At 39.7% G+C, this 20449-nt stretch overlaps 1 protein-coding gene and 1 pseudogene across 2 annotated transcripts; one reads left to right on the forward strand and one right to left on the reverse strand.

Moving 5' to 3' along the window:
• Positions 1-622: 622 nt before the first annotated feature.
• LOC118812689 lies at positions 623-5027 on the forward strand (annotated as a pseudogene).
• A 4717-nt stretch (positions 5028-9744) lies between these two features.
• LOC118812792 (gastrula zinc finger protein XlCGF7.1-like) lies at positions 9745-18719 on the reverse strand. Of its 2 annotated transcripts, XR_005007565.1 has the most exons (4): positions 18650-18719; positions 14332-15377; positions 12576-12799; positions 9745-10154 (listed from the first exon to the last, which is right to left on the reverse strand). XR_005007565.1 is itself a non-coding variant. In XM_036577916.1 (3 exons), exons 2-3 carry the CDS (start codon positions 15248-15250, stop codon positions 12756-12758), a joined length of 963 nt encoding a protein of 320 aa, XP_036433809.1. In that variant the 5' UTR covers positions 15251-15377; positions 18650-18719; the 3' UTR covers positions 12547-12755. The 2 variants fall into 2 exon arrangements, 1 of the variants encoding a protein (XP_036433809.1); XM_036577916.1 differs by lacking the exon at positions 9745-10154 and having other exon boundaries at positions 12547-12799.
• Positions 18720-20449: the final 1730 nt, after the last annotated feature.

The following is a 20449-nucleotide window of genomic DNA, read 5'->3' on the forward strand; positions in this document are numbered from 1 at the left end:
CTTTCAGACATTATAGGGATACCATATCAAGTTCAGGAGCTTTTGTGATCCTTTGTCTTCTGAAGAGGCAGTGCATGTCCTCCTCACAGAGTGTACTGGATGAGGAGCAGTAGAGGTGAAAGGGACCCTGGGAGAACATAATGTTGGTTGGTTATTGGAATTTTCCAACTTTCCAAATTTTCAGCCAGACGTTGGCTCTGATCCAGGTTGGAAGATCGTTTCTTGTAGTTAGTAAGATCTTTAAAACCTCTCCACACTGACGCTGGGTTGTTGACAAGGAATGTATTCTTCAGTTTTTCCGAGTAGCTCCTTTTAGCTGCCCCATTTCCTTCGTCAGTGTGTTTCTGGCCCTGTTATACTGGACCCTGTCTCCTCTTCTGTAGACTGCCTCCTTATCATGTCGAGACTGTCATAGTTTAGCTGTAAACCACGGTTTGTCATTGTTGAATTTCCTGTGAGTTCTGGTCAGCACACATGCATCTTCACAGAAGCTGATGTATGATGTAATGTAATGTCTGTCAGCTCAGCCAAGTCCAGAGCCACAGGTTTGAACATGTGATCAAAGTAATCCTGTAGCTCAGGCTTTGCCTCCATGGTCCAACTTAATGTACTTGATGTGAACATGTACAAGACTATGGTCAAAGTGACCTACAGCTGCACGGGGGACAGCATTGTATGCTTTAAGACAGTGTGGCAAAGATCGAGTGTTCATTTCCCTGGTTGGACACTGGATGCGTTGCCTGTATCTGGGAAGTTTGTGGCTAAGATTTGCTCTATTGAAGTCCCCTAAATGATAAGGAGAGAATCTGGATGATACGCTTCCATGTGATTCATTTAGCTACAGAGAAGTTTATGTGTTATCCCTAACCAGGATGAACAAGGAAAACTTGTGGTGAATAGAACAGTCTACAGTTAATGAAAAGGTCCTCCAGATAAGGCTGACATATTGTTATTAAAACAGTGACGTCTGGTACCAACCTTCATTTATGTAGAAACAAAGTCCACCACCGTTTAGCTTTCCTGTTAGCTCTGATTTGCAGTCAGCATGGTATAGTTGGAAGCCAGGAAGGTGAACTGGACTGTCAGGAGTTTGGTCGGATAACCAGGTTTCTGTAAAACACAGAGCAGTGGAGCTCGAGAAGTCCTTGATGGTTCTGATGAGCCCATCCTGTTGCTAAGAGAGCGGAGATTAGCAAAGCAGGGAGTGGAGTTCGGAAGCCCCATCTTTGGAGTTTCACCAGTGAGCCTGCAAGTCTGTCTCGCCGGCATTTCCTGCATCTCCCATACAACCTTGCAGCAGTGCCGGCTAAGATGTTGACAACCTCCACTGGATGAATGGAGTTAGGCGTCAAGTCATGAGTGAGCTACCGAATGTTCAACAATTCCTCTCTTATATATTTATTGAGTGGATTACACTGTACAGAGTGATACAAACAAAGAAAAACAAACAAAGTACGTAGAAGCACAGTCCCAGAGGCAGCCATGCGTGGCGCCATATTGTGTAAATGCAGAGCATTGAGTTAGTTTCAGCTAACAGGTCTGTTGACAATGCTACAGCATCTTGACAGCCCTGGAAACTACGCTTAATTTCTGTTTGTGGACTTTAGGTCAGCATTCAACACTATAATACTGGAGCTGCTACAGTTCAAACTGTTCCTGCTGTCTGTGCCAGATCTCATGTGCCAATGCATCATGGATTTACGGACAAAGAGAAGACAGCAGGTGTAGTACTGGAGCCCTCAGTACTGGAGAACCACAAGGTTGTTTGCTTTCACCTCTTCTTCTCAGTATCCACACCAATGAGTGGTGTGGAACCAGCTGTGAGAATCCTTGTAGCTGGAACTGCAAATGACATCACTGTGGTGGGCCTTATAGCCAATGGTGATTCCTACAAAAAGTAAGTCAAACTGCTGGTGTCCTCATGCAGCAGCAAGCAAGTGCTGCTCAACATGCAAAAATCAGTGAAGAAGGTGGTGGACTTTAGGTTCTAACTGCCCCCCCCACCCCAAACATCAGTGGCTCTTTGTTTTCCACTGAGGATTCACTCAAATTCCTAGGCACTACTATATCCAAGGACCTGAAGTGGAGCAGGAACATGCTTTCCATAGCCAAGAGAGGACAGTAGACAATGTTCTTCCTGAGACAGCTGAAAAAATTTAACCTGCTGCAGAGCCTGATGATCAAGTTCCATACAGCGATCATCAAGTCTATCCTCACATCATCCATAACCATTTGGTTTGATTCCTCCCCCTCACAAGAATGAGCCAAACTCCAGCGCATAATTAGGACAGCAAAGAGAACCATTGGATGTGGTCTGCCAACACTTCAGGACATCTACAACAGCAAAACCAGTGCAACCAGATACGCTAACAGCTTTTTTCCCCAGAACTGTAGTGCTTATCAACTACAGTGGACACGTTACACTTTAAATTTAAACTAAACCAACAACCTCCTTATTGTATTACAGTAACTCCTCTGTAACATAATACTTATTTGCTGTACTGTACTGAAGTTTTTGTTACAGGTGTTCATATCATTTTCTAACATGCGGTTTATAATAGTTTTTAAAGTATATTTTAGAGAATGTGTCTACTCAGACATAAAAACATGGTTGGCTGAGTTTGGCATGGAAGAACTTGACTGGCCCGCACAGAGCCCTGACCTCAACCCCATCAAACACCTTTAGGATGAACTAGAACGGAGATTGCAAGCCAGGCCTTCTTGTCCAACATCAGTGTCTGATCTTACAAATGCTCTTCTAGATGAATAGGCAACAATTCCCACAGACACTCTCCAAAATCTTGTAGAAGCTTCCCAGAAGAGTGGAAGCTGTTAGAGCTGCAAAGGGGGACCAACTCTATATTAATGCCTATGGATTTAGAATGGGATGTCATAAAAGCTCCTGTAGGTGTAATGTGTAGAAGTCCCAGTACTTTTGTCCATATAGTGTATGTGTGCACTCATCTAGATATTCCTTGTATGTGCAACATATTTGGTGAGATAAATTGATTCGAATTTTGTGGACCTTCATTGGTTAGCCTATAGTCAAGTGTCTAGATACAACAAGGTTTTATTCAAAATAAAGGTGAGACTGGGTCTCGACTAATTTAATAACTAGGCTTTGATGATTGTCTTTGAAAGTAATCTACCAGATAAGGTTTTAGAAGAGAAAGAAATTCTAGATTTTTGACCCTTGCAGAATTCAGGCAGGCTGTAGCCATTTGCAGTACACGTGGAACAGTAAGCAACAGTGCTGTTTTCTGCATCATTTCTAAGTTTTTTTTTGACAGTTTTCACCATTCTGACTGACCCTCTGTTAATTTATAGGTAACATGGTGCATAAATTCCTAAGTTTTGGCAGAAGATTTGTATTGCAAGCACCCATATTTTGGACCGTATTTTAGTGTCTTATATTCTGTTATCTCAACATATCTGCTGTGGCAGACTACAGAGAGAAGGCAGCTCAAACCTGTTTGTGGCTGTGATTTCCAAAGCCTTCATTTAGGTTCTGGTGATGTTCCCTATATAGTTCACTCTGACTGTTATCACGTTGTATGGCAACTGTATTAACAACTTGGGCAACATTTTTCAATACATGAATGTCCGTGCTGCATTTGACATGGAATTTTACATTTTTTTCTGCCCAGTTCTGAATCACTTTAAGAAAAGCCACCAAAAGAAATGTCACGTTGTTGAAATTGGTGACAGAACACATTAGAATATGGTGAACAGAAGCTCCAGTAATCCAAAAACATCCTCTGCTACTTTCCAAACTGGCACATCTAGCAGAGATAAACAAAAAAATGGAGGCAAAGAAAGAAGTCATCAGTGCCTAGATTGTGGGAAGAGATTTACTAAACAGAGTGATCTCAAAAGACACCAGCTCATTCACGCAGGAGAGAAGCCATATCGGTGCTCCATGTGTTCACAATGTTTTACTTTACAGAGTAATCTCCGAATACACGAGCACATTCACACAGGAGAAAAACTATATCACTGTTCAGACTGTGGAAGAAGTTTTATAAGATGGAAACATCTCCAGGAACACCAGCGCATTCACATGGGAGAGAAACCGTATCACTGTTCAGAGTGTGGGAAAAGTTTTAGAAAAAGTGGTACTCTCAGAAAACATCAGCTCATTCACTCAGGACGAAAACCGTATCAGTGCTCAGAGTGTGGACACAACTTTACTGCACAGAGTCATCTCCAAACACACCAGCACATTCATAGTGGTGAGAAACCATATCACTGTTTAGACTGTGGGGAGAGTTTTACTAGACAGAGTAATTTCCAAACACACCAGCGCACTCACACAGGAGAGAAGCCGTATAATTACTTAGATTATGGGAAGAGTTTTAATCAAAGGAGTAATCTCCAAACACACCAGCGCATTCACACAAAAGAAAGACCGTATCACTGTTCAGAGTGTGGACAGTGTTTTACTAGACAGAGTCATCTCCAAACACACCAGTGGATTCACACAGACGAGAAAACGTATCTGTGTTCAGAGTGTGGGAAGAGTTTTATTCGACACAGTTCTCTCCAGGAACACCAGCGCACTTCACACAGGAGAGACACCATATCACTGTTTAGAGTGTGGACGGCATTTTACTTGACAGAGTACTCTCCCACGACACCAGCACATTCACACAGGAGGGAAACCGTTTCAGTGCTCAGAATGTGGGAAGAGTTTTAGAGACAGTGGTGACCTCACAAAGCACCAGCGCGCTCACACAGGGGAAAGACCCTATCACTGTCCAGAGTGTGAGAAGACTTTTACTTCATGGAGTAGTCTACAAACACACCAGCGCATTCACACAGGAGAGAAACCATTTCACTGTTCAGAGTGTGGGAAGAGTTTTACTAGACAAAGTAATCTCCAAGAACACCAGCATATTCACAGAGGACAGAAACTGTCTCACTGTTTGGAGCGTTGGCAGAATTTTACTAGACTGAATCGTTTTCAAAAACACCAGCACATTCACACAGTGAATGTCACTGCTCAGACTGTGGGAATACCTTCATAGATCTGGATTTAAATCTAAAGAATGAGGTAAAAATGCAAATATAATGATTCGGATAAGTTTGTTTGTTGACTTATCTGAAATATTCAACTAAAACAAATTTCAAATGCTTTGAAGTGTAAATAAAATACAGTAGGCTGTTTTTTCTTTGTACAGAAGTGTTATAAAATGTATTGAGTAAGCATAGCAACAAAAAATGGCATGACTTGAAATATTTATTAGTGATTAATGATTATTAATGGACTAGCTGACAAAAGAACAGATTATAATCTGTTTATCTGTACCTGTAGAGAGATAACTGAAGACCTGGTTAACATATCCAAGCCTCCTGCTAAGCACACAGTCCAACAGTCGGTGAGCTGTCCAAGGTGTTAAAAACACAGGCTTCTCTTAAATATTAATCTTCAGAAAGCTGAGGTTTCATCTTCTGGGAAGCAGATCGCCAAAAATCAGCCCCACAACCAGCTCCACTGCACTGTGAGAGATGAAGAGACACCCTGCTTAAAACACCCATCTGAACTCTGCAGTGGTAACTTAAGTTAACCAAAAGTATGTGCACACCCTTTTTTAATTGGTGGCTTTGGATATTTTAACCACAGTAATTGCTTAAAAAGTCTTAAAAGTGGATAAAGAGAACCCAGTTAAACAAATGAGACAAAAATGTTATACTTGTTTGTTCTTTTTTGAGGAAATTATCCAATATTACACATCTATGGCAAAAAATAGGTGAACATTTGTATTCAGTATCTGGTGTGACCCACTTGTGCAGCAATAACTGCAAATAAATGTTTCCAGTACCTGTTGATTAGTTCTGCAGATCAGCTTGCCCATTAGCCCATTCCTCCATACAGAAGGGCTTCAGTTCTGGGATGTTAGTAGGTCTCCTCACATTAACTGCTCACTTCAGGTCCTTCCACAACATTTCTATAGGATTAAGTTCAGGGCTTTGACTTGGCCATTGCTAAACTTTACTTTATTCTTCTTTAACTATTCTTTGGTAGAACGACTTGTGTGCTCAGGGTCATTGTCTTGCACATTCTCTTGCAATTCAGTTCATAGGCAGATGTCCTGACATTTTCCTTTAGAATTCACTGGTGTAATTCAGAATTCATTGTTCCATCAATGATGGCAAGCCGTCTTGCCCAGATGCAGCAAAACAGGCCCAAACCATGATACTACCATCACCGTGTTTCACAGATGGGATAAAGTTTTTATGCTGGAATGCAGTCTTTTCCTTTCTCCAAACATAACGCTTCTCATTTAAACAAGAAAAGGTCTATTGTGGTCTTGTCTGTCCACAAAATATTGTTCCAATAGCCTTCTGGCTTGTCCATGTGATCTTTAGCAAACTGCAGATGGGAAGCAATGTCCTTTTGGAGAACAGCAGCATTCTCCTTGCAACCCTGCCTTGCACACCATTGTTGTTCATTGTTCTCCTGATGAAAAATGTATGAGCATTAACATTAGTCACTGTGATTCAGGCCTTTAGTTGCTTAGAAGTTACCCTGGGTTCCTTTGTGACCTCATGGACTGTTACATACCTTGTTCTTGGTGTGATCTTTGTTGGTTGATCACTCTTGGGGAGTGTAACAGTGGTCTTAAATTTCCTCCATTTGTACAGAGTGCTGATTGGTGTCAATAGAGGTGGTTTGTAACTCTTCAGCCTGATGAGCATCAACAGCTCGTTTACTGAGATCCTTAGAAATCTTCTTTGTTCATGCCATGATACACTTCCACGAACGTTATGAAGATCTGTCTTTAATCAATCTCTGATCTTTAAATGCATCAGGTCTGCCACTCACACCTGGTTTCAGTCACATGAATTGAAAACACCTGACTAATTAACTGCTGAGCCGAGAGTTTCACATACTTTTGCCACTCATATTCTCCCAAAAGGTTAGGAGATTGCCCAAGTGTTTTTTTGGGAATGTGAGACAAGCATTGATTTTTTTTTTTTTTAATAGTGTTTTCTGTGTTGCTGCTCTTCTGTGGATGTTACTTTTGCTACGCAGTCTCTTTCTCACAGATAACTAATATATGATAATTTTTCTCAATAAATAAATGATTGAGTATAATATTTATGTTTCAGTTGTTTAACTTGGTTCTCTTTATCTAGTTATAGGACTTGCATGAAAATCTGATTATGTTTTAGGTCATATTTATGCACAAATTTTCAAGCACCACAGTATCAGGGAAAAATATGGGAAGTACAGCAATCTGGATGCTGAAGGATGAAGACAAGTCATGTACGCTCTCAGGGATGTTTTACTGCTGGTGTATTATGTGCATAAAGAAGGGACAGCATTGGCAGATACTTCTTAATCTATGTGGATAAAACCATTACCAATTGATTTAGTTTATGACGGAACAATTTTAGACACTGTAATTAATCCCCTTTCTTTTGTCTTTTATGTTATTTTAGATGTTTAATGTGTGACCTGTAAATCTACAGCCTGCCTTGTCCTTTTCACTTCACATTGGTTGTTTCTTGGTTGCAACAGTGAGAGGACAGAAGAGGAGAAATATCAATGGCTGCAAGTTATGGAGTCACTTTCACTACCCAGTCTGTTTCTTATTGTGAAGTCATGGACAGTGACCTTAACGGAGGGAAGAGAGACCTGCAGTTCATTGGATGTTTTCCTGGAAGTTTTGGTGATTTCCTGGATTATTTCACCTCTGCATTCATGAATGTTGCTGTGGTTCTGAACTTGCAGACAATTGCTCTCACTATGTGTGTATGTGTGTGTATATATATACGTCAGGCATAACATTATGAGCACCTCCTTGTTTCTATGCTCATTGTCCATTTTATCAGCTCCACTTACTATATAGGTGCACTTTGTAGTTCTACAATTACAGACTGTAGTCCATCTGTTTCTCTGCATACTTTGTTAGCCCCCTTTTACCCTGTTCTTCAGTGGTCAGGACCCCCATGGACCCTCACAGAGCAGGTACTGTTTGGGTGGTGGATCATTCTCAGCACTGCAGTAACACTGATGTGGTGGTGGTGTGTTAGTGTGTGTTGCGCTGGTCTGAGTGGATCAGACACAGCAGTGCTGCTGGAGTTTTTAAACACCTCAGTGTCACTGCTGGACTGAGAATAGTCCACCAACCAAAAATATCCAGCCAACAGTGTCCTGTGGGCGGCGTCCTGAGACCACCGATGAAAGACTAGAGGATGACCAATACAAACTGTGCAGCAGCAGATGAGGTATCATCTCTGACTTTACATCTACAAGGTGGACTGACAAGGTAGGGATGTCTAATAGAGTGGACAGTGAGTGGACACAGTGTTTAAAAACTCCAGCAGCACTGCAGTGTCTGATCCACTCAGACCAGAACAACACACACTAACACACGTCAGTGTTACTGCAGTGCTGAGAATGACCCACCACCAAAGTAGTACCTGCTCTGTGAGGGTCCATGGGGGTCCTGACCACTGAAGAACAGGGTAAAAAGGGGCTAACAAAGTATGCAGAGAAACAGATGGACTACAGTCTGTAACTGTAGAACTACAAAGTGCACCTATATAGTAAGTGGAGCTGATAAAATGGACAATAAGCATAGAAACAAGGAGGTGCTCATAATGTTACGCCTGATTGGTGTGTATGTATTGGAATGTTTGTTAAAGATAGACAGCATCTACAAAGCATCTACAGTGGACCATCCAAATAAAGTGTTACCTGGTTAGGATCAGGTTGGGGGTTGAGGTTAAGGTTAGGGTTAGAATTAGGTTTTAGATTGAGGTTAAGGTTAGGGTTAGGTTTTGTTTAATAGAAGTAACATATTAAGTCTTCATGTAACATATCAACAATACATATACTTAATGTAAGAAGTGCATAAACAGGACATCTTCACAATATTTACCTCAATGTATTCAGATGCTTCTTTACTGCTACTTTACTGGTAGGTTGTTGATGTGTTACTAATACTCTGTTAAGAGTTTATTAATCATCTACAAATGACCACTCCAAATAATGTTACCAATAGCTTCACAGTATAGTGAAGCTGAAGTAATGATACAGCCCATAAACAATCCTAAGCACTATTTTGACTGTTGAAATAGAACACTGTTTTTATTTTATTTTAATTTAAAATACATAACTCTATGATTCAACAATAGAGTGACTGTAAGGAAAACTCTGAGATAGGATACACATGATGAGAGATTTATTAACAAACTTGATGTTTACATGACCCAAGAAATAAATGTACAGCAGAATGCAGCACCATGTTATAACCATTTCAGGAAGCAAGCATACATAAAATGAACAGAACTTAACCATATACTAACAACCATGATTAATCAAAAGATTGAGTTCTAGAAGTTATAGAAATATTACTACTATAGAGCTTATAGTTACTTACAATTTTGCAATGAACAGTTGTTAGTACTGATTAAAAGAAGAAGAGGATAAAGTTGATGAATACAAGTGATTATATTGAATAAAAAAGGATGATTTTTTTTTACTGCTGAGCATTTACATCTGTAATATATAAATAATTACACAATGAGGTATACTATATTTAGGTATAATAACCATCAAAGCAAGCATTGCACTACAGTACATGGAATGCTATGGACCAATGTGATCTTTTCAGTTTGCACACAAAGTGGGAACAAACATTTCAGTCAAATTTCAAGTTTGTAAAGCATTATTAAAAAAAAAAAATCAAAAATAACATTTTTAAAAAACTGAACATGTCAGTCACCATCCAAACTCCACTAATGCTAATTTTCTGTTACCTCAGTAATGGTACTAGCCAAGACACAGCACAAACTATTTCACTCAAAAACAGTGAATTAGCACATTAGGTTGGGAATCCCTTAAACAAATCGTAGTATATACGCCTGTAGAAACACCACTACACCACTGGAATAAAATTCAGTCTAAAAAAGATCAGATAGGCCTATTAACAGATTTCATAAGAGTGCGAAAGTGTGTGTGTAAGATCGTAAGGAATCTGTATACAAGATCTGGTCTGCATACAACTTTACACAGTGTAGAACAAACACGTGGAGGCTACTGAGGAGAGGTGTTTAGCACTTACACCCTGTAATTTGTGAGGACCAATGTGATGAAGTGAAGAGGACAAGCTAGGATGTAGGCTGACATGCCACACAGCAAACTGTAAAAAAATAAAAGACAAACGTATCTCATTGTCCAAATATACAACGACTGTCAAACATTTTAAGTGAAAAAATTGAGCAAGTGTATATAATGCATCTTCATCCTTCACCTGACCATGTAAAAATCAATTGCACTCAATTATGGGACTGCCCTTACCTTTAACTGCCATGACCTAAAAAGTAGGTGGATATGTTAGTTTGAGATGTTTCACTTAAACTGATATACACTTAATGGCCAAAAGTGTGTGAACACCAAAACATCACAACTGTATGTGCTTGCTGAACATCTCATTCCAAAATGGACACTGTTATGGAATTTCCCCCTTTTGCTGCAGTAACAGCTTCCACTCTTGAGAGAAAGCTTTACACTGGATTTTGGAACATGACTGCGGGATTCACTTCTATTCAACCATGAAAGCATTAGTGAGATCAGGTACTGCTGTTGGATGATAAGGCCTGGCTCACAGACAGTGTTCCAGTTTATATCAAACATGGTGGATATGGTTAAGTTCAATGATCTGTGCGGGTCAGTCATGTGCTTCTACACCAAACTCACCATACTGTGCCTGCGTAAAGTTGGAGGCACATAATTCTCTAGAATGCCATTGTATATTGTAGCATTACGATTTACACATTAAGGTTCCAAAACAATCTGTTCTAGAACTTTTACTATTCTCATTATGTGTGTTTCATTGAGTATTTTTATTTGTAAACATGGCATCAGCTCTAACTGATATACCGATGACACAAAATTGTATGTATCGGCCAACTAGGCTAACTTAGTAAGATTTCCAGAGTGTCAATGAGTCCAGAATGCAAAGGTTTTGACCATATCAGTTTGGTATTATGAACATTACACTAGCTGACCTCTACTGTTGTACGAAGGACTCCAGATTTTGCACTAATGAGGTCAGGTGCTGATATTGGATGACAAAGTCTGGCGCCCATTTGGCATTTCAGTTTATCCAAAAGGTTTTGTATGGAGTTAAGGTCAAGGCAAACTGTAAATAAAAACAGAATGCAATGATGTACAAATCATTTAAACACTATAATTAAGTGAAAATCGTACTAGGACAACATATCAAATGTTGAAACTGAGAAATGTAAATGTTTTTTGAAAAATTTATGATTTATGAATTTATGTTTTGAATTTGACACCAGCAAAACATTTCAAAAAAAGTTGGGTCAGGGGCATGTTTACCACTGTGCTGTATCACCTCAGTTTTGCACTTCGCCTCAGTCCATCTTAAATGAGCTCAGGCCCAGAGAAGGCAGCGGCATTTCAGGATCCTGTGTATATATGGTTTCTTCTTTGTGTTTAAGAGTTTTAATTAGCATTTGTGGATACAACGATGAACTGTGTTCACAGACAGCGGTTTTCAGAAGTGTTTCTGAGCCCATGCAGTGATTTCAACTATAGAATTGTGTCCTCTTTTTAATGTAGTGCCGCCTGAGTGCCCAAAGATCACAGCCAGCAAATACTGGTTTTTGGCCTTGTCCATTTCATCAAAGATTTCTCTGGATTCTCTGAATCTTTTATTGATATTGTGTACCGTAGATGATCCTAAAAAAAAACCCAAAGTTCTTTGCCATTTCACATTATGAAATTTTTTTTTTGAATTGTCTTTCACAGAGTGGTGTTCTTTTCTGAAAGACTCTCTCTGGGATGCTCTTTTTATACCCAATCATGTTACTGACCTGTTGCCAATCTAATTAATTGTGAAATGTTCCCCATGTCCTAGTATTACACAATTTTACCAGTCTATTGTTGCCCCTGTCCCAACTTTTTGAAATCCAAACAGTGCAGGAATCAGTCCCTCAAGGACCAGAGTTCCCCACCCCTGTATAATGAGCAAGATAGCTTCTTCTTTAAAGGCAGAAGGAGAACACACTAAATACTGAAAAAAATGTATACTGTATTTAGCTGTTGAGGCTTCTGTGTAATTTTCTGTCAAATACTGCTTTTTTCCTGATGTTGAAAAATTAATAGCTTGTACAAAATGGTTTTGTAGAATGTATTGACTAAAAAGTAAATAAATAATCTCTGACACTTGCAAAATACTGCATTGTTTTTAAAGTCTAGAACAGCATTCTAGATAATTTTAGGAATGCATTTACTTATTTTACCTTTCCAATGATTTATTTATCTCCTTGAGGGTCTTGTTTAGCATTGTGTTAGGCAAGTTTTCAGTAGTTAACAGCTTGTTTAGTACATTGGCAGCCATAAATAAAATTCATTTCAAAGTAATGCAGACCTCTAAATGTAAGCCATGGGATCTGTTAGCTGAAATCTCCAAGACTGTAGTTATATATTTAGGATAAGCCATACATAACATTCTGCCTCAACAACAAAAAATAATGAATAATCTGGGCTGTTTTCTTTGAATCAGTAATGTTTTGGTAAGAACAGCTTAACTTACCACTGCATAGTTCAGATGGATGTTTTAAAAATGGCCCCTTTTGCCTTTCCACTGCAGAGTTGGTTGTGGTGCTGTTTGTTTCTCAGAAGACGACACTTCAGCTTTCTGAGACGTCAAGGCTGTGGGCTTAGAAGGAGGCTTGGATGTTTATTGAGAACACTTTTTTTTTCCACAAAGATGTTAACAAGTTGACCAGGCCTCTTCGGTTTTCAGCTCTCTACTTTCTGCTTGGCAGAGAAAAAACATACAGGTTATATATCGTCACTGTCCAATGAAACAATGTATCTCCATTTTTGTTGATTTTTAGTTTTTTACATCATTTCAACACACCAGCTGTCCTTTATTTAATGTTGAATGGATCAATAGAAATGCTCTAAAATCACTTGGAACAAAATCTCTTTACATTGACTTACATTGAAAGGTAAGAGTGTTTTTACCTTCTCCTGTAAAGTTCATATTTTGGAGATACTTGTTTTTCATTGGACAGCGACGATATATTTATCGCTTCAGTCAGCCATTGACTATTCCCAATTATCAGTCAGGGTGACCATTTGTAAATAAACAATAAAAGTTCAATGATGAGATGGATAATTAGTGCAGAAACAATAAGGAGGTTTTAATGTTATGTTTTATTGATGTAGTACTTGGGGTTGGGCGGTATGATAATACGACATACCACGGTAGGTAAAAATGATAATGTTTAAAAACTATGACAGTATTTCAAAATCATGACATCACATTTCTATTCCACATCTAAATGGATAAATCAACACATTCCACCCATTTATAAGGCTCACTGATTGTTGCTGTGTGAGCTCACTGATAAGTGGCATTAATAGAAAGAGGGGGGGGGAATCAGAGCCAGGAAAAACTGAGCAGCTCAGTAACGGCACATACCACAGAACATGTTTGATTTCGGCTTACTGTCACTGTACTTTTACTCTCTTAAAAATTTTTACCTTCTAAATTTGTGTCAACAGAGCATCAATTTTGGTACTGTTTCTGTAGCCTGCTCGCTAAGCTACCGCTAACGCTAACATTAGCAGCACTAACAGATCGCAACACCACAGAACAGGTTTAATTTTGCCGTTCTGTCCCTTCAAAAGTTGCTCGACTCAACTCTCTCAGATTTTAATCATTAGTTTTAATCATCTAAACCTGTGTCAGTGCTTAAGTTAGCCAGAATCGAACCATTTTTTTTGGTGGGCAGAGCTGTTTGTATGCTAGTGAACGCTAACCAGTGCCACTTTTTATTTATCATTTGTTTGGTAGATGGTTTAACATTTATTGGCTTGAAAATTGTGCACTGTGTCTGTGTTTACTTTAAAGAGTTTACTGTGTTTATCACCAGCAGCTCAGCTTCTACCTTTTTTAAGACAAATACCGTTATATACTGTATACCCTGGTGAAATGTCAGAAAGATATAAAGGTATGAAAATATAGATACTGTCCAAGCCTATTTGTACTTGTTAAAATTTTATGTGCAGTTGAAAAAAGGTACATTAGACTGGAATGCCTGGAGCTCTTCCCACAGTCTAAGCCAAGGGTGTCCAATCTTATCTGCAAAGGGCAGGTGTGGCTGCAGGTTTTCATTCCAAACAAGCAGGAGCACACCTGATTCCACTTCTTTAATCAGTTGGTCAGACTTCAAATGACTGATCACGATCCTGCTTGGTTGGAATGAAAACCTGCAGCCACACTGGCCCTTTGTGGATAAGACTGGATACCTCTGGTCTAAGCAGTGCTAGTTTCTCACCTGTGTGAATGCGCCGGTGTGTTTGGAGATTAATCTGTCTGGTAAAACTCTTTCCACAGTCTGAACACTGATAGGGTTTCTCTCCTGTGTGAGTACGCCAGTGCTGTTGCAGAGAAATCTGTTGATTAAAACTCCTTCCACACTCTGAGCAGTGATACGGCTTCTCTCCTGTGTGAATGCGCTGGTGTGTCTGGAGGTGACTCTGTCTTGTAAAACTCTGTCCACACTCTGGGCATTGATAGGGTTTCTCTCCTGTGTGGATGCGCTGGTGTACTTGGAGATTACTCTGTCTAGTAAAACACTTCCCACACTCCGAACAGTGATATGGTTTCTCTCCTGTGTGAATGCGCTGGTGCTGTAGCAGAGAAATATGTTGATTAAAACTCTTCCCACATTCTGAGCAGTAATACGGTTTCTGTCCTGTGTGAGTGCGCTGGTGTTGTTGGAGATTACTTTGTCTAGTAAAACTCTTCCCACAGTCTGAACAGTGATACGGTTTCTCTCCTGTGTGAATGCGCTGGTGTAGCTGGAGATAAATTTGTCTAGTAAAACACTGTCCACAGTCTGAGCACTGATACGGTTTCTCTCCTGTGTGAATGCGTTGGTGTGTCTGGAGGTAAATCTGTCTAGTAAAACTCTTCCCACACTCTGGGCAGTGATGTGGTTTTTCCCCTGTGTGAATGCGCTGGTGTGATCTGAGGGTACCGCTCTCTCTAAAACTCTTCCCACACTCTGAGCAGTAATACGGTTTCTCTCCTGTGTGAATGCGCTGGTGAATTTGGAGAGTATGTCTGTCAACAAAACTCTTTCCACAATCTGAGCAAAGGTGAGTTCTCTCTTTGCCAATATTTTTTTGTGATTGTCTGCAGGATGTGTTACTGTGGATAGTTTTCCGAGTGCTGGAGCTTGTGGACACCATATTCTCACATTTAATTACTGTGACATATTCCTTCTGGTGGTGTTACTTGATGTGTTTGTGAAAGTAAATTAGGACTGCGTAGGAAGGCAAGAGCAGGGGAAGACTTGCAACAGGAGGTCAATCCTTTCTGAAAGATAAAAAGGGAAAAACATCAAATAGTACAAAATAATGACTAATACAAAGTTTGGTCAGGAATTAAAGTAGTCACTGTCAGTGTTTACAAGATGTATTACACTCAAAAATAATGGTTAACTGTTATAACATTTTATCCAATTATCTGCTCCATATCAGTTTAGGATACCTTAAAGCTAGATCTGATGGCAGGAAAAGTTAGCCGGTAACAAGATCACGGATTCAAATCCCAGGACAGACTCTTTTCGTCTGATTACTATCTTTGCCCCAGGAAGCAGCAGCTCTTGCGGCAATGCTGTGATGCTCCCAGGCTGGACATAGTTAGGTAGCAAAATGACCAAAGTTTGCTCTGATGGCACATTGCCCTGCCCTTTATCCAACAACTCTGAGCCTGTTGCTTAGCAGTCCTATAGTCAAAGACCTTGAAATGGCTCCTCTACAAGAACTCATGGCCTGAGGGGGTAAGAGGCACCTTCATGGGCTTGGACCCCCTGGAATTCGTCATCCTTCTGGGTCATTGAGGAGCTTTGATGAAATTCTGATACTGCTGGGGAGCACAGAGTGGCTCTCTGTGTGGCTGAGGAGCATCAGTTGGGTTCTAGAATTGTTCTGTAGGCACATCTCACAGACTTCCTACTATGCAGTCTGGTATTCCTGAGGCAATCCCAGGTACGCTATATGGACAAAAGTATTGGGACACCCCTCATAATTATTGAGTTCAGGTGTTTCAGCCAAACCCATTTCTAACAGATGGATAAAATTAAGCACATAGCCTTGCAGTCTCGATAGACAAACACTGGCAGTAGAGTGGGTCAAACTGACGGGCTCAGTGACTTTAAACATGGCTCTATCATAGGATATCACCTCTGCTACAAGTGAGTTTGTGAAATTTCTGTCCTGCTATATCTGCCCCAGACAACTGTAAGTGCTATTATTGTGAAATAGAAGCATCTGGGAGCAACAACAGTTTAGCCACGAAGCGGTAGACTCACAGAGCAGTGCCGAGTGCTGCCGAAGCTCACAGTGCCTATACTTTGTTGAATCACTCACTAAAGAGTTGCCTCTGGAAGCAACATCAGCAACAGAACTGTGAGTTAGGAGTTTCACGAAATAAGTTTCCATGGCTGAGCAGCTACACACAAGCCTAAGATCAAAATGCACAATGCCAAGTGTCGGATACCCTTGTATAAAGCATGCCACCACTGAACTTGGAGCAGTGGAAATGCATTCTGTGGAGTGACGAATCACGCTTCTCTATCTGTCAGTCTGATGGACCAGTCTGGGTTTGGCAAATGCCAGGAGAACGTTACCTGCATGACAGTATTTTGCCAACTGTAAAGTTTGGTGGCAGAGGGATGATGCTATGGGTTTGTTTTCAGGGATTGGCCTAGGCCCCTTAGTTCCAGTGAAGCGAAATCCTGAAGCTTCAGCAGAACCAAGACATTTTGGACAATTGTACACTTCCAACTTTGTGGGAACAGTTTGGGGAAGAACCTTTTCTGTTCCAGCATGACTGAGCCCCAGTGCACAAAGCAGCTCCATAAAGGCCTGGCTGGGTGAGTTTGGTGTGGAGGAACCTGACTGGCCCTCACAGAGCCCTGACCTCAACCCCATCCAACACCTTTGGGATGAACTAGAACGGAGATTGTGAGCCAGGTCCTCTCGTCTAACATAAGTGTCAGAACTGCTCTTCTGGATGAATGGGTAAAAATTCCCACAGACACTCTCCAAAATCTTACTGGAGAAAAGTGCCATGTAAATCTATTGAGAGGCTCGTTGGTTAGATTTGGGAGCTCTCAGTCAAGTTTTCCAGATTCTTTGTCCTATACATGCTAAAAAAATTAAGTGCTGAGATGTTTGTTTGCTACAGTTGATACAGGCAAAATACAGGCAAAATTCCTTCCAATTTTGACTATCATGGGAAAGTTGCTTTTTTTGTAGAAACTTGCTCTTGCTTGACAGTGACAACAGGCAGGGGAACAGAAACTGAGTATAAGACTAAGTATAAGAAGACCCACAGTCCATCATCACATCCTAAATCTCCATCTGGTTTTTGCACACCAAGCATAACCTGCAGCAAATGGTGCGATATGCAGAGAAAATCATCACCCTGAAAGATCTTTACCCATCTAGGATATGAGAATGTCTGTATAGTACCAAAAAGGGTCCTTCTATTGTTACAAGCTCATATTGTAACAACTGCAGAATCTTTTCTGGTGCTATACAGAACCCATTTCACAAAAGTTCTATATAGAACAATCTACAACAAATTCTTCATCAGTCTGAAGAACGCTTTCACGATGGAAAGAACCTTTGAGTGCTCATGGTGCTATAGAGAACTGTTTTCTTTACTAAGGAATCCTTGAAGAACCATCGTTTTTAAGAGTGGTAGCTCAGAAGTGGTTGACAAATGCACACTCAAGCTATGTAAACGAATAAATAGCAAGAACTACATTAGAGCTGCATTCAGTTGTCAGTTAGCATTCAGTGTTTCACTACTGTTGAATTCATCTCAAGACATGATTAGAAAAGGTCTGTAGAGTTTAATGTGAGAATCTTGATTTCAAATCCAAATTGTTTTGGTTAAAGATGTAATGTAGCTTACTACCTACCAGTAGACATACTTTGTGAGGACTAAGTGATACATTCAGTGCAGTGAAAACTACCCAGTTCTACAAAATTTCCAAAAACAATTGTTCAGAGTACATAAGCATCCTGCTGTCTTAGACATACAGCAGCTGACAAACTCTTGTAGCAAAAGGTGCCACATTAACATGCCACCCTGCCACAGCTGGCAATGTTTCCTCGATCCACCACTGCATGACTTCATATTGTCATATTTTCAAACATGTACCAATCTAGCACTATGTTTAGCCAAAACATGGATATATGAAGCTTGCGAGACATTTATTTAACTTACTTTTTACTTTAATATGTTACAGTTTTGACAGTTTACAGACTACTGCCAGCTCCTGCTTTACACTTATTCCCTTTGGTACATGCGCATCAATTGCCAGCTGTATCTTTATATCTTTGCAGAGCACATTTTTATGAGAGGCCATGCAATCTGATAGAAAGTGATCATCCATCAGCCTTAGCTGACGCTAGTTCTTCCTCATCAGCTTGGTGTGTCTGGGCCCTTAGCTCACACATCTCACATATTTTACACTTTATTTTTTCAGAAAGAGAACATTTTCCACCTATTTCTGTAAATGTGAGTTAAAAACACAGTGTAAACGGTGTAAAAAGTGTTGAACATCTCTTTACCTTCAGCAGAGAAGCTCCTGTTTCTGTCTCTAATAACACTGTGGACTACTGGTAACAGCTCTTCTTCTTTACGCAATAAGGCGGTTGACACTTACCTGTAAGGTGCATTACTGCCACCCTCTGGACTGTAGTGTGGACATAGACATCAAAGATCTCCTCTTCCCTACATCCCATTGATTAATCCTATGTCCCATAAAAATCTAAACAAGGGTCCCAAGGGTCCAAAATTACTTGGCACAGGTTCCTTTGTGTGTGAGTGTACTTCTGTACAGAGTGTACATATGGAGACAGTAATAAGATTATCTACTGTAATCAAATGTATATATTTTAATATTGAATAATCTAGAATATAGATGTCTTAGGAATATATTTCTTTGACTTTAATGTCTCTATGAGGCCTGAGGTTTGTTCTCTTAATGGACATAATAGTCACTGTGATTGAGAAAAGCTTTTCAGCACTCGTTTTTACGTGCCCTCATCCACTTGACCTTGCAGTTTTCCCTTGGGGTAAGCCCTGACACCATTATAAGAGTTACTGAATTATTTCATTAGCTTAAATGAATTGTGCAAGATGAGCCCTCGGACAGGCAAGGGATCGAGTGAAGTCAAGTGTTGACTTTGGCAGCAGAATTTGCTCAGAAATCATTTCAAACTGTTTCATTTATCTTTTCAAACCATAAAGAAACTTGAAAATCAAAGACAAAGCTTTTTAAAGTCAATAGCAGTAAACTACTTGAAAAAAATTCTCATTATATAAAAACCATAACATTTGATTTGCTAGGTTTTAGGTTTCTACAATTCCATGTGTTATACATTACTGCTGATACTTCATCACTTTACATCATTAGCTTGCTAGTTGGCATGCTAAAGGCTACACAGCTAACAACAACAAAAGAAAAGGCACTGCCCAAAGGTTTTTAGCCAGACAAAGCAATTATTCACAAATTTTTGAATTTGGTTCAAAACCAGTTGCATTATGTTATCACTAATAATCACTGGAAACAGTTTAACTTCTACCTACAAGTGCAAAGCATGGGATGTTTCTTTAACTCAAATCTTGTCAAACATAAAAACAGACCCTACAGACGTCTTATCATTTGCATCTTTGCAAATCTGTTTGAATTTCATACTACTACTTACAGAAACATCACATATATTTGAGGCACGAAGAACCTAAAAAACAATTGTGGCCACATTTGAACATGTGACATCGTAAATAATGTGATCACATGTGATGTTATGCCTAGAAACAGCACATGCAATCACATTTTTTTATCAAGTGATCACATATTTTAAACATATGATAACTCTGCTGAAAAAGGACCATTAGAAACCATTTGCTATGTAAAGTGACCCTGGGCTTGTGAAAGGTGCTATATAAATGTAACATATTATTATTATTATTTATTAGTAGGATTAAAACCTAATGGTTGTGCATTCTAATAGGGGTAGGCTTAATGTTTTCCAATAGAGACCACTAGTTTCCTGTAGATCACCATTAGATCCCATTAGGAAACCTTCAAATGCATTTAGAAACAGGCATTGTTCACCTGTGATATCAACCCATTAAAAAGCTAAAACATATTACAAAATCAGAAACCAACAGACACACTTAATGGTTTCTTTGTTTTTTTTTTCTGCAGGGAACATTTCATCACAATAACGTAGGGTGTCTAAAAAAATGCACAATAAAAAACGTGATTGTTAATGTTTTTTCTAAGGGATCTAGGGATCAGTAGGAAGATAAACACTCTAATTTTCTAGGACTCTACGTTTCTGAGAGCAGTAGAGTGTTGAAGT

Source organism: Colossoma macropomum, unplaced genomic scaffold (genome assembly GCF_904425465.1).
Source record: "Colossoma macropomum unplaced genomic scaffold, Colossoma_macropomum, whole genome shotgun sequence".
Lineage (NCBI taxonomy): Eukaryota > Metazoa > Chordata > Actinopteri > Characiformes > Serrasalmidae > Colossoma > Colossoma macropomum.